This window comes from Ruditapes philippinarum, unplaced genomic scaffold (assembly GCF_026571515.1).
Source record: "Ruditapes philippinarum isolate M1 unplaced genomic scaffold, ASM2657151v2 ctg2297_1_1_1_1, whole genome shotgun sequence".
NCBI classification, from domain to species: domain Eukaryota; kingdom Metazoa; phylum Mollusca; class Bivalvia; order Venerida; family Veneridae; genus Ruditapes; species Ruditapes philippinarum.
This window is the reverse complement of record NW_026860714.1, coordinates 105287-120880: the sequence shown is the minus strand read 5'-3', so window position 1 is coordinate 120880 and position 15594 is coordinate 105287. Positions and strand designations below refer to the sequence as shown.

The 15594-nt window shown below is 34.1% G+C and overlaps 1 protein-coding gene across 2 annotated transcripts; it reads left to right on the top strand.

Moving 5' to 3' along the window:
- The first annotated feature begins 3271 nt into the window (after positions 1 to 3271).
- Positions 3272 to 12943, top strand: LOC132713145 (high affinity cationic amino acid transporter 1-like). 2 transcript variants are annotated; one of them, XM_060695619.1, is made up of 7 exons: positions 3277 to 3355; positions 5400 to 5619; positions 6149 to 6342; positions 7476 to 7646; positions 8207 to 9384; positions 10120 to 10231; positions 12260 to 12943. In XM_060695619.1, the coding sequence occupies exons 3-7, from the start codon at positions 6153 to 6155 to the stop codon at positions 12385 to 12387; spliced, it is 1779 nt and encodes a 592-aa protein (XP_060551602.1). In that variant the 5' UTR covers positions 3277 to 3355; positions 5400 to 5619; positions 6149 to 6152; the 3' UTR covers positions 12388 to 12943. The 2 variants fall into 2 exon arrangements, with proteins under 2 accessions (XP_060551603.1, XP_060551602.1); XM_060695620.1 differs by lacking the exon at positions 5400 to 5619 and having other exon boundaries at positions 3272 to 3355; positions 12260 to 12941.
- The last annotated feature ends 2651 nt before the right edge of the window (positions 12944 to 15594 follow it).

Genomic DNA, 15594 nt, shown 5'->3' with positions numbered 1-15594 from the left:
AGTTAGCTGGACGGCATTCTATTAAATCTATTTAGTCTCCCACCATTCTTGTATCTTTTTCTGAAGATACACAACTGTAGGTAGTATGCAATGAAATACCAGTATTTATCATTTTTGAAAAAGTGTTGATATATTATTTATAAATCTCTGGTTTAAGAAAATAAGAAATAATATATGCTTGCATAAAATGACCAATGACTAGAAAATATCGTTATCAACAATGAATTATAAAAGTAATAATTAAATAGGTACAATTATCAATTATCCTGGGAAGGGGATATTGATCTTGTTGCCCGACCCATTTGGTTTTTGTTCTATACTTATCATTCGTGTACTATTTTACATGTATGTGCTGCAGTAAAAAATATTTAGACTAATTGTCATTTAATCAAGTGATTAAATATAATAATACTGTCAGTTAAAAAAAGGTTATCTTATCTTATCTCAAAATTAAAATTAAATGTAGATCTACCTTTTATTATGAGATAGAGGGGGGTTTGTATGATGTACTCTTCCATGTATATGTATAGGGAATGTATGTGGTTCAAATGGCCCCGTAATCGGTTAGTGGACTTTTTCTTGAATTAGATGTTTGGAAAAAATAAATCGAACAACTGTACTGTAGCGAGTTTTTATATATACTTTAAATTTATTTGTGAATTTAATAACTTTTACCTTGCCATGTTCAAGGCCGTCGTCGATGGTCCGGCCAGTCCGGCCCTGGCCGGACCAATATTTTGGCCAAAAATGAGTTTTAAAAAAAGAAAAAAAAAAACACGCATCGCTGATTAGCAATTAGACACTTAACTTGCCCCTTATGCAATGCGCGGTAACATACAAACATGACGCGAAGAAACAACTGGACACTGTTAATTGACCAGGTATATGTAAGGGTCCTACGAAGACATCGACGTGGCTTCGGACAGTTCACTGAATCACAATTCACGATATAATAGGAGTAATCCTGAATACACACATATATATGCTTACAATTCTTTAAATTAATTACATCTGTTCACATACAAGTATCTTAATATGAATAGTTTAAGATAGTTAAAATACCATGATGTGTGACACAATTCTATCAGAACCAATTCAACCAAAACGAACATTTGGTGAGTACATATAAAAAACAAAACAAAAAACAGTGCCTGAATTTTGCAATATGCATTATGAATATCTTAAACTAGTATGCCTGAATTCTCCGAGAACTTGATAACATTTTATTGATTGTACACGGCAACCGTTCAAAAGTCATATTTTTATCACAGTCATATTGATCAGTGCCGTTTTTGCGACTCCGTGAAAATGGTATTGCACGGCCGTGCATATATTTTGACGTCATTTGCGTTATACACACTGAATGTTATCGTTTTTCTATGGGCGTCAATGAAAAATGGTTCTTTTTTCACTTTAAAATGTCCTTAATTTTGGTATGTAATAAACAGAATATTAAATTCGTGTAAGTTCATACTGAATGTATTGAACTCTTTGAATAAAATATTATACTCGCAAGAGGCTCGTGTAATATATTTTCATTCAGCTCTTGGAAATAAATTCAATAGTAAACTCATTCAATTTACTCTATTACATAATTACAGTGCAGGACGTGTTCCGGTCTAAGTACTTTGAAGCACTCGATCTTGCAATGGCCAATGTAAAAGAGAGATTTGACCAACCGGGATATCGCGTACTTCAGAACGTGGAGGATTTACTCATTAAGGCCGCACAACCTTTGAAGACCGAGTACACTAGAAAACTTGGTTTTGTCTGTGATTTCTATGGCAACGATATTAAACGAGACCTCTTAGAGGTGCAGCTTCAGCTGCTACATTCACATTTTGACAAAAACAAAAAAATAGTACTGTTACTCTACCTGGCTCTTTGAAATTTGTTTCAGTACAGTCAGTGCTAGAATGAGCACTGTTCTCTAAGGTCGTTGTGTTGTTAAAGATTTTGTTAGTAATGCCTGCTACTAATGTTACCAGTGAAAGGACATTCTCGGCGCTCAGAAGAATAAAGACATACCTGAGATCGACAATGTCTCAAGTACGTTTGAACAATCTAATGGTGTTACATATTCATAAGTACAGGACAGATTCACTCAACTGGCGTGTAATTGCCGATGAGTTCATTACCACCAGAGAACGACGGCGATGTGTTTTTGGAAAATTTACATAAAATGAGACTCTGATTTTTGCAAGATTATTGTGAGCAAAATACAAGTTACTGCTAAACAAAAAGCGGTTATTGTTGACTCGTAATGTACTATTCTTCCATCATGGCATCGATTGCTATTTAAGCTTATACCATTGTGTGATTTATGTTAAACAATAATCCACGTACTGTAATATTTCTTGTATTTGTTTATTTATAATTATCAGATAAAAATGCATCTAAAGAATTATAACAACATTAGTTATTGTTTATTTTTCATTTGCCAAATATCAATTACATGTATTCATCTTTTAAGTACACCTGCCCGTCCGTTATGCAAACCTTACACCCTTAAAACATATGACGCACTAAAATCTGTAAAAAATCGTTGACATATTACTATAACTTGTACTAGCGACAGGCTGTAAACTGTGCCAAATATACGGGAAAACGCCCCTGAGAGCATCCTAGAATAAAAAATTTTCCGGGGGAGCATGCCCCCGTACCCCCCTAGATTCTGGCTAAAACATACCAAATTGGCCGCACCAATCACAAAATCGTGACGACGGGCCTGATGTTATATATTGAAGTTCTTAAATTTATTTGAAGATCGAATGTTCGAGGTTACGATAGAGTCGTAGTAATTCCTCCCCGAAACATTCCAAAACGTACCTTATATAGGCATAACCGTGTGCACGGGTCAGTGCACGACGATACTTACATTCCCAGCCAATAGTCATCTTGTATTGAGGGTAACTAGGGTTATCCGATTTAATTAAGGAAGTTTCCGCACAAGATCGGTAGGCAGACGATAAATTGACAAGGACTTTTGGCGGGAAAAACGTCGGCTATTACAATTATGTCTAGTCTTCTATAAGGAAATAAAACAAATATATGCAAAATATACACAAACATGTACATTTCAAACAAAATGGATAAAATTTATGCTTAACATAAAGTGGGGCGAACTGTCACTGATTGGGGCGGATCGTCACAAAAGTAAGGGCAATTCGTTTAAGGGTGAATCGTTAGTGGGACGAATCTCTATAAAACCACCAATTTAGGGTTGTCATGCCTTATTAAGGTTGTTTTATGCACGGTTACTTCCCTTTTAAGCGACTTCGCCATTGATGATCTATCTTTCTCCAGCTGTTTGTTGGCAATTTTTTCTACTTGTGGTATAATAGAACTTTCAAAGGTAAGCAAAGTAAAAAAAAATTAGAATTAAGATGAGCTCAATACACTACACGAATTACGGACTGGGCGGACCGGGCGGACCATAATTATTTTGGGACAGGGTGGACCGTGATTCGAGATGAGGCGGACCGTGATTTAGTGTAATAAAATTTTTAAATATTGATTTTTCTCTGTTTTTCTTTTAATATCATTATAAACATATACATATAATTAGTGTTTGAAATTATTTTTTGTCCAATAGGATTGCAGAATTTCAAATGAATCGTAAAACATTTACTTTGAAAAATCGGCAAATTAGTAATATAATCAGTCTAGTACATGTAAATCGAGTTTTTTATAAAAAATAATTTAAAACACTACTGTAACCTGGTTAGATCTATAAAGAAAATTAAATTTGTTGCACGTCTGCGCAGCACCTGACCAATTTAATTTTGTTAATACCTAGGAATAAACTTTAACCACGGATTTATATTACAAGGATCGGACACTTTCTTTCGTTTAGCTTAAAGTCCCGTCGCGCGCATGCGTGGAATCGGATAAAGACATCATTTAGTGAATTAATATACATGTATACATTGTATATTAATTATTTTTTCTTCGTTTTCATATTGTAATTAAGTAATATAAATAATCTATATTCCTCTATACAGCTAAAATGTTATGAATGGTATACAAAATATTACAATTAAAGTGATTGTTTCAAGTTTATATTAACATAAGCGCAAAAGGAAAATATGTTCTATATATGAGATTTTCTAAAACCATTCCCATTAGCTTACACTACCTATTTTATACTTTTTTTAAATGTATGGGTCAATATCTATAATAGTATTAGTAAATATAAAGTTAGATTAATCCACAGTCCGCCTTATGATGTGTGCACATGATTAATACATACATAAGTAGATCTTAATAGTATTAGATCAATGTTTAAACTTTTAAATACAAATCTGTTCAATATAAAAAAGGCTTATAGATACGACATGTTTAGGATGATAATGATGCCAAAATATATGTAGAAAATTAAATAGCAATATTTAATTTTAAAATATATACATGGCCCGCCTCGTCTCGAGTCAAGGTCCACCCTGTCCCAAAATAAGGTCCGCCCCGTACAAACATGCCCTGGTAAGGTCCGCCCTGTCCCACGGTCCGCCCTGTCCTACGACCCACTATACAACTACCATAGTTTTCATCAACATTTCTTTCAACGATTGCTCAGTTGGTTAGACCACTCCCGAGGTCCCGGGTTCGATCCTGGGTTATAACCTTGGGATTTTTTAGAGACACTTTCAGTGTTTCCCACCTACCTAGAGGTGTACTGGTAAGAAATCCAGGTAATCCTCGCATGTATCAGTGTAGGGGTGTGTATTGTCGGGTAAGTGACAATCTGATCCGATCGAGATCCAGTACTTGCGATTCACAAATCGAACAATGAATCTTTTGTTGTCAAGACACCCATAAAAACATGAACATTACTTCTGAAAACATGTTTATTTTTCTTTAAACAATACTAACCATTAATTTCATTAAAGGTTGAAAACGAGTCGCGCCAATATAAAATTCCACAGCAAGAATTTCCTTCCAGTGTTTGAAGAAATACTTTGGTATTTCAATTGAAAATGAGGGAAAAGCGGTTTGTAAAACATGCTAGGCGAACTGACTTATACCGGTGGTACAACAAACTTGTCTTATCACGTTTCAAACATTGGTGGTGGAATTTTATATTGGCGGGACTCCATTTCAGCCATTGTTGCAGACAGGATGTGTGACGTCACACTCATGTATTAAATAAAACCGTCTTCGATACATGTTAGTGATGTCACGTTCATATATAAATCTATACATAGCGACTAAAAAAATTTATTAATTTTCATGTAAAAACATAGTGTTCAATAGAGATGAAATGATTCCTTTTTCGAAACTAATGACTTCATCGCTCAGCATCATTGTATATGTTTGTTTACTTCCTGTCTTTAATTGGCGAATTGTATTTAAATAAACGTCACATAATTCATACTCGATTTTTTTTGTTTACTTTAAAGTGTGAGAAGCATTAGGTTACTGTACGGCGGCCAATGACAACCTTATTGTACAGTGACCTGAGACAATATGAAAAGGAGGTAGCCCTGAAAAGGGCTGACATTTTGCCAGTAAAGGGCCTGCCTTTCAAGCCGTCAATTGCTGAGCTAGGGGCTCACGCACACTAGAACACTTCCCTCCTCGTCCCTACCTCATTTGTAGAGCGACTCCCCTCGGCTTTAGGTAAGGACACCGGCAGTTACCTTCAAACACATTTACTTGTGCTGCCTTATACTTAACTCTGATCTGTAGAGAGCATGATATCTTAAGGATCTATAATCATCTGCCTTCTCAACGAAATGCATATACGGTGATACCAAGGCTTTTGTCTCTTTTTTAACACTGTTTAAACCTTATTTAAACCTTATCATTCTTACTAGTGACAAAGTCTAGGTCCCCATCAAGGGTTTGACTAAGTGGATGGATGGATTTTATTGTTTTAAATAAAAATATACAATTGTTATATATAAAACTACATGTATCATTACAATTTTAGGCATAAATCAAAAAGTAGACTATAAATTAGAAGTTGTTGCATAAATCTGTATGTGTACATGTTGATCTGTTGGTAATTAGATAGTCACAAATTTCAACTGAATGCTTCATAGGAATTATATATCTCAAAACAATTCTAAACTTTGACTTTGAAGATGCTAATAATGTTTATTCCTACTTTTTTGGTTATAAACTAAAGGACATTTTTCCATTGAAGAACAATGGTACAGTGTAGAGGTTTCTGGTCCAGTGTATGGAAGAGAATGTGCCATAAAAAACATGTAGACATGAATGATACAAGCACTCGACTTCAAAGATGTTTATCTTTGAAACGACTCATCTTTATTGGAATTGGTAAAACTGTTGGAGTAGGAATTTATGTCCTTATTGGCGAGGCAACTAAAGATGCAGGTATATATTTAAAGATCTAAATCATCACGAGGAACTATTAATATAGCTGAACATTTCTTTATTAGTTTACCATTACCAAATGTTTACGGTTAGCTTTTAACATTGATAAATAGGTCAGCCTGTGTGACTTGGTACTCCATCCATGGGTCAAGGTCTAACACTGATAAATACTCCAGCCTCAGCAACTCAGTACTTTAATGATGTCAATAAAAAAAACAATTCATTAAAGTTTACTTTTTATGACATGAACAGTGAATGAATTGTTAAAAATATTAGTATGTTTCATCAGGGTTTTTTCCAAGGAATAGGGAACATGAGCCATACCCATGAAATTGGGAATTTCTACGCTGTTTTGTTAATTGGGAAAAATGCATGACTATGACTTAAATTTTGCAGCAAAGAATAACTGTCCAGGATGGCATCTGCAAACATTTAAACACCATAACAGTGGAAAAGCCCTTATTTTCAAAGATTTTAAAATTTGTTATTCAATATATTTATTTTGAAACTTTCAATTGGAATTTTTTCCTGTGGATTTGGAAAATATTATGCTATTTCAGGTGGGAATATGACTGAATATTGTCTATAAAATAAGCCCAAAAAATCCCTGATCATATTTTGGTGAACCTTTCTTGATGATTTGATTTTTATATATATACACCATACAAATGTACAACATTAAAAACCAACTTGTCAGGAACATATATGCACTATTACTTTGATAAATTATTATGTGTTATAATTATTACATATTATTATTACATAGTAGTGAATATTCATTAATTGGATCAAATTAGGGTGCTTGAGTCACCATCAGAGGTTACGGTTGTTGGTTTGTTAAACTTTATTTTCTTTTACTTAGTCATAGACCTCTACCTGTATGTTGTAATTGAAAGGTCACTGCAGCTGGAAATATGTTTTACATGCTTCCTGTATTAAATTGGAAATCTATGCATAAGATAGATAAAGTAGCATTACTATTGGGGTGAGCAATACAATGACTATTATGGCCTTCTTGTTGTCTTTTGTGTACACAGTAAGATTATGGAGAAATAGATTCTTGTTAATATGAAAAGTTAAAAAGTTACTTTATTAGATTTATTTAATTTATTTATATGTTTTATCTGATATAGGTCCATCTGTTATCCTAGCATTTGTGATAAGTTTTATAGTGACATTGCTCAATGGTTTATGTTTTGCGGAATATGCCTCAAAGAATCCACGGACTGGGGCTCAATATACCTACATGTATGAAACTATAGGCGAAGCTTTCGCATTTATCATAGGCTGGACTTCCATCATAGGTATACCAATACTTTTTTTTTACAAATTTTACTGAATAAACTAATGAAAATCAAAGGATAAGCAAACTTTTATTATTATCATTACATAAATATTTATTGGGAAAGAATAATTTTGTTTAAGTTCACACTCTCTTTATTTTAATAATTTAATGTAACTATTTCTGATTAGTAATCTTGGGCAATTATTGCCCTCTTGCTTTATTAACTCGTGGACATCACTTGAAATAAGGATCTGCACCTGTTACAAGCAAAATTTTTTAAAGAAATGCAAAATGTAACTAGAAATGATTTTGTTTCAAAAACGAAAGTGTGGATGGTTACCAAACTAAAGAATCCTAAAAAGTTTGCACAAAAAGTTAAGTTACATGTAGTCATATACAAGACTATCATCTATTGAGCACAATGTTTTTGTAACCTGAAAAAAGTGAATTACAGGTGTATTTATATTTTTGTCCAATTTTTTAAAGTTACTACATGTAACTTAGTAGTTTAAAGAGCATTAAAGGTTTTTGTTGTTTGAAAAACAATTACTTGTATATTTATTTTCTTATCATTTCTAGGAGTTACCAGTGCATTTTCTATGGCTGCCCGTGGATGGAGTGGATACATTGACTCTTTATTCAATCATAGGATAGAAAATTTTACCATTTCTCATATTGCTAACTGGACGTCACATGGATCACCATATCCAGCCTACCCAGATCTACCCGCGGTTCTTATTATATTAGTTGTAATGCTTATGTGCTCACTTGGTGTTAATTTTGCTTCAATTGTAAATTCCCTTTTGACTGCAGTGGCAGCAAGTTTACTTGTGTTCATAACAGTTTGTGGGTTTTTCTTTGCAAATTTTGACAACTGGTCAAAAATACCTGGTGGTTTCTTTCCAAATGGATTAAATGGTGTTTTAAAGGCATCTTCATCTTGTTTTTATGCCTTTCAAGGTTACGAAATATTAGGAATTTCAGCAGAAGAGACTGTCAATCCAAAGAAAGACATTCCTCGTTCAATAGTGCTAGTGCTATGTATAGTAACATTGCTCTATGTTAGTGTTGCTGTGTCATTCACACTTATGATTCCTTATAATGAGGTCACTATAAGTGCGCCATTTCCCGGAGCATTCGAGTATAATTCTATTAACTGGGCAAAATATATCGTGGAAATTGGACCAATTTTGGCACTTGCCAACATGTGTTCCCTGGAGATGTTTACCATTCAACGTTTAACGTTTTCAATGTCCGAAGACGGATTATTGTTTAAGTTTCTGTCGCATGTGAACAAGTACACCAAAGTGCCACTCGGTCCGATATTTACATTTGGACCGATTGTGGTAATACTTGTTTTAAGTATTGACTTGTCTAATCTCATAGGATTTATGGTGACTTTTACATTCATCCAGTACTCGTTATTTGCAGCGTATTTAATCATATTACGCTACACACCACAATCATATGAAGGGGTAAATGATGGGGATGAAAAACCAACTGTATATTTTAAAACCAGTAAAAATAGTTGTTATGATTATTGCTGTAAAAGAAATCCCATTTCAGTGAAGATGCTAGTTTTTGTCATCTATTTGTCAGTGTTTATACTGTCATGTCTGATTTTGATAAAAGGACCATCAATTGTACACGGGAATTTTGTAGTGACATTGTTTGTTGTGTTACTAAGCACAATCGTTATTGTAATAACCATTATGATCTGGCGTCTGGAGCAACAGGGAGATCGCCGAGGTTATCTAGTGAGTATTATTTCTTGACATATTTCTTATGGATCAATAAGAACATAGATTTTATCACACAATGTTGCTTGTTTCCCCTGTGTGATATTATGAGGTTATTATACATTGTAGAGTACAATACTTAATTCTATTGGATGAGTATACAGCTGTCAAACCAAAATGTACTGAATTCTATTGGATGAGTATACAGCTGTCAAACCAATATTGGACAAGGCGTTAGCCAAGTCCGATATAGGTTTTGCAGCTATGTATGAGTCCAATAGAATCAGTATTGTTCTCAACCACATTTAATGACCTCCCTTTCACATCAACATTTTTTGTCATTTTGACACAACTTTATTTCTTCAATTGCAATAAGGACTTGATATGGATTTTGGATTCTCAAAAAAAAAAAAAAAAAAATGAATACAAGGTTATATGGCAACAAATGTTTAATAATTATTTTATAGTAACATTTTTTTATTATAATATAAGATTTAATTTTCACTTGTCAAAAATAAAAAGCCTGAGTAAAAGTGTTAGATGAGCTTGATAAAATTCGACAACAAAATGTGTAATCATTATATTATTGTAACATTTGTTTATGAAGTTAAGAATAACAGTAGAAAAAAGTTAAATGATAAACAATATTCTTATGTTTCAATTTACCACATGCTGTCACTTGCTGCCATTATGTTTGATGGTCATCCTACTATTGATTGATAATGTTCATTGACAGCACATTTTATTTTACAGGTTCCATGTATGCCAGTACTACCTGTGTTATCAATGTTTTTTAACCTGTTGATGCTAGTGTCTGCCATTGACAAGGGCTCAATCGTGGCATCTATTGTCCTAGCTGCAATAGGTAAGCATATGTTATAAGACACTGTACAAATTTTACATATTTTGCCACCTGTCTGGTCTAAAGGTCAGATAAGAGTCAACTCTTGCACTAAACTTTACAGATTCTTGTAATCCCACATATCCAAGGCTGAGGTATATAGATTACATGTAGGTGTTGTCCTTCTGGTCTACCTTATATTAAGGTTGAAATGGTCTACTGGTATGTTTCTGGTATTATGGTTTAATTGGTCAAATATAAAGGTTAACCTTAACTTTAGATATAATGGTCTACCTTATGTTTAGATAAAATGGTGTACCTTATGTTCAGGTATACTGGTCTACCTTATGTTCAGGTATAGTGGTTTACGTTATGTTTAGGTATAGTGGTCTACCTTATGTTCAGGTATTATGGTCTACCTTATGTTCAGGTATTATGGTCTACCTTATGTTCATGTATAATGGTCTACCTTATGTTTCAGGTATAGTGGTCTTCCTTATGTTTAGGTATAGTGGTCTACCTAATGTTTAGATATAATGGTCTACCTAATGTTTGGAAAAAATGGTCTACCTTATGTTCAGGTATAGTGGTCTACCTTATGTTCAGGTATAGTGGTCTACCTTATGTTTCAGGTATAATGGTCTTCCTTATGTTCAGGTATAGTGGTCTACCTTATGTTTTAGGTATAGTGGTCTTCCTTATGTTTAGGTATAGTGGTCTACCTAATGTTTAGATATAATGGTCTACCTAATGTTTGGAAAAAATGGTCTACCTTATGTTCAGGTATTATGGTCTACCTTATGTTCATGTATAATGGTCTACCTTATGTTTCAGGTATAATGGTCTTCCTTATGTTCAGGTATAGTGGTCTACCTAATGTTTAGATATAATGGTCTACCTAATGTTTGGAAAAAATGGTCTACCTTATGTTCAGGTATAGTGGTCTACCTTATGTTCAGGTATAGTGGTCTACCTTATGTTTCAGGTATAATGGTCTACCTTATGTTTAGATATAATGGTCTACCTAATGTTTGGAAAAAATGGTCTACCTTATGTTCAGGTATAGTGGTCTACCTTATGTTTCAGGTATTATGGTCTACCTTATGTTCAGGTATTATGGTCTACCTTATGTTCATGTATAATGGTCTACCTTATGTTTCAGGTATAGTGGTCTACCTTATGTTCAGGTATAGTGGTCTACCTAATGTTTAGATATAATGGTCTGACTAATGTTTGGAAAAAATGGTCTACCTTATGTTCAGGTATAGTGGTCTACCGTATGTTCAGGTATAGTGGTCTACCGTATGTTTCAGGTATAATGGTCTACCTTATGTTAAGATATAATGGTCTACCTTTTGTTCAGGTATAGTGGTCTTCCTTATGTTCAGGTATAATGGTCTACCTTATGTTTAGATATAATGGTCTACCTTATGTACAGGTATAATGGTCTACCTTATGTTTCAGATATAATGGTCTACCTTTTGTTCAGTTATAGTGGTCTACCTTATGTTTCAGGTATAGTGGTCTACCTTATGTTTCAGGTATAGTGGTCTACCTTATGTTCAGGTATAATGGTCTACCTTATGTTTAGATATAATGGTCTACCTTATGTTCAGGTATAGTGGTCTACCTTATGTTTCAGGTATAATGGTCTACCTGATGTTTAGATATAATGGTCTACCTTTTGTTCAGGTATAGTGGTCTACCTTATGTTCAGGTATAATGGTCTACCTTATGTTTCAGGTATAATGGTCTACCTTATGTTTCAGGTATAGTGGTCTAGCTTATGTTCAGGTATGATAGTCTACCTGATGTTCAGGTATAATGGTCTACCTAATGTTTAGGTTTAATGGTCTACCTTATGTTCAGGTATAATGATCTACTTAATGTTCATGTATAATGGTCTACCTTATGTTCAGTTAAGGTATAATGGTCTACTTTATTTTTAGATATAATGGTCTATCTTATGTTCAGATATAGTGGTCTACCTTATTTTTCAGGTATAATGGTATACCTTATGTTTCAGATATAATGGTCTACTTTATGTTTCAGGTATGATAGTCTACCTTGTGATTGTGATATATGATGTAACAATGAGCGACAAAAACAACATGACAGATGAAGATAATATGAAGCTGTTACAGGGAGAAGGGAATGATGACACTGAGTCAGATCTATGATAGGCACAATAGAAATGATAAGCGCAAAAAGAGGAAAATGGTTTTCACTATTAGTGGATGATTATGATATAGTTATCATTTGCCTTTTTTAATCACCCAGAAGTAAATGGCATAAAAGAAATTATATAAATCATCATTGTTTACCAGGGGAATTTGGTTATTAGATTTGTTAATGTTGATGGTTGGCTGGGCTTGCGTGTATCTCCTTATTTCTTATGGAATTTCAATCAAACATTCATAGAAGTATTGTCATGATGCCGGGGAAATTTAGTGGGGTTTTCTGATATTATTATTTTTTTACCATTCATTATGATGGCTGTATGGGTTGATTTTTATTCACATGTGTTATATATACACGCCCGTTTAACTCACAACGAGTGAAAAATGTCCATCGGTAAAAATGTTGTGAGCAACTTCCGTTCCTCGTTGTGAGCACCCATCTATGACGAGTGACACGATAAACAAGGTGAGTTTTTCATAATTTTTGAAGATTACAGACATTTATGTAAAATTATCGGAATGCAGTTAGCTAGCGATGTGTTTTCCGAGTATGCACATGTAAAGATATTGCCTGTTGGTGGACAATTTGATAGAAATACCATGCGACGCAGTCACTCGGGGTAGCTGGAAAACTGGAGACAAATTCTCTTTGGACCTAATTTAACATTGAAAACGTCGATTCTGGTGACGTTTTGTGCATTCTAACCTAAAACAAATGCCCTCAAGTCTTCAGCGTAAATTATTATCTGAAAGTCTTCGTAGAAACGAAGATATACTCTTTTTTGCTTTAATCCTCGTTGTGAGCACCATTACCTCGTTGTGAGCAAGACAAGCGCAGTGCTTGTCTGGTTTTAATATGTAATTCAAATGGCAAGAATACAATTTTCAATCTACCAAAAGCAATCAAAACGTTTTTGTTCAATAGTTTTTCTTTGCAATAGTTCTTCTTTTTCTTTTTTTGAAAATTATTCTTCATATTCACAAGTCATAACTAATCAGTGGAGGTAAATCAGGTATTTTATTTCGTATACTCTAGTGTGGCACGAGTGAACATCAAGGGGTGTTTATGAATATTTCAACAATTTCACAATCTGTGTGATACACACATACATGTGTTTATCCTGAGCTGAAGACTGACCAAGTTATGTAAAACAAGAACTATCACGGTAAGTTGACAATGCCCCTGAAGTGGTGCTTTGTCCTTTGATTTATGGACCAGATAGATTATTTGTTTTTGGACAATTAGATCTTCAATGTGAAGGTAATTCAAGGTCAAGGTGAAATAAATATAGGTCAGTTGGAAGGTCTTGTCCAAAGGGGCATTGTGTCCAAATATGAATTAATTCCACTTACTTATAAAGAAGTTATGACCAATGTTAAAGTTTTTGGATGTTCTAGAAGGTCATTCACGGTACAAGGTAAAAAAAATACAGATCAGTTTGAAGGTCTTGCCTAAAGGGGTGTTGTTTCAAAATATGAGTAGAATCCGTATACTAATAAGGAAGTTATGACCAATTTTAAGTTTTTGGACAATTTGACCTTCAAGGTGAAGGTCATTCAGGTGTCAAGGTCAAAAGAATATAGGATAGTTGAAAGGCCTTGTCCAAAGATGTGTTGTGCCTAAACATTATGCCAGGACATTATGACCAATCTTAAATGTTTTTGGACAATTTGACCTTTAAGGTAAAGGCCATTCAGGGGTCAAGGTAAGAAAAATACAGGTCCGTAGGAAGGTGCTAAGGGATGTTGTGTTCAAATATGAATCAAATCCGTTTACTAATAAGGAAGTTATGGCCAATGTTAAAGTTTTCGGACAGATTGACGAACTGACAGACGGACAGTTCAAAACTAATATGCCTCCCTTTGGGGTATGCACAACGTCTTGCAAAGAAATGCTGCTGTGCAAAAACGTTTTAATTGCTGTGGTAGATTGAAAATTATATTTTCACCATCTGAATTACCTATTAAAACCATACACGCACTGCGCTTGTCTTGCTCACAACGAGGTTATGGTGCTCACAACGAGGATTAAAGCAAAAAAAGGGTATATCTTCGTTTCTATGAAGACTTTCAGATAATAATTTACGCTGAAGACTTGTGGGCATTTGTTTTAGGTTAGAATGCACAAAACGTCACCAGAATCGACATTTTCAATGTTAAATTAGGTCCAAAGAGAAGTTGTCTCCAGTTTTCCAGCTTCCCCGAGTGACTGCGTCGCACGGTATTTCCATCAAATTGTCCACCAACAGGCAATATCTTTACATGTGCATACTCGGAAAACACATCGCTAGGTAACTGCATTTCGATATTTTTACATAAAAGTCTGTAATCTTCAAAAATTATGAAAAACTCACCTTGTTTATCGTGTCACACGTCAAAGATGGGTGCTCACAACGAGGAACGGAAGTTGCTCACAACATTTTTACCGATGGACATTTTTCATTCGTTGTGAGTTAAACGGGCGTGTATAAAGATAATTATTCTTCTGTGAGCAACTTCTATATTTTCTCAAGGACTTCAACCAAACTTTCATATAATTATCGCCATGTGGTACCTTTGGGTGGGGTTTTGTTTTTTGATGTTTTTTACCTAAATATAACAGTTTTTTTTCACAATTAGTAATATTCTGAGAAATACTCTTCTGTGTGCAACTCCTTCATGTCTCAGGGGTCAAGGGGTTTCAGCTAAACTTTCACAGAACTGTTGTGACGGAAAGGATCCCAGATGTGTATTGTTATGCTCCTGGCTTTCATTCAACATCCTTATTGTTTATTAAGGGAGAATACTCTGTCATTACTGTCTATTTTTTGGAATAGATTATTAGTCCTTTATACTGTGGAGTTTTCAATGACAGTTGACAAAATTTTTCAAGAGATAAGCAGGTCTAACCCCAAAGGGGGTAAGTTTGTGTGTTTGTTATCTTCTTCATTGTTTTTTCTTGTATTTGTGATGATTTTTCTTTTAATTCTTTGTTATATTATTCATGTATTAGTATATTATTGAATGTTTTATAAGAAATACTCAATGTGTGCAAGTCTTCCTACATTTCCTTTGTAAGTTCAATAATCTTTTTACAGGAAAATTGTCATTAAATGCCCTGATGCATATTTTAGGGTTTTAATAATTTTTATGGAATATAGTATGTAATATGTAATAGAGGAATATTCTTCAGTGCACAAAGCTTCTGGCATAGCTGCAGAGATTAAC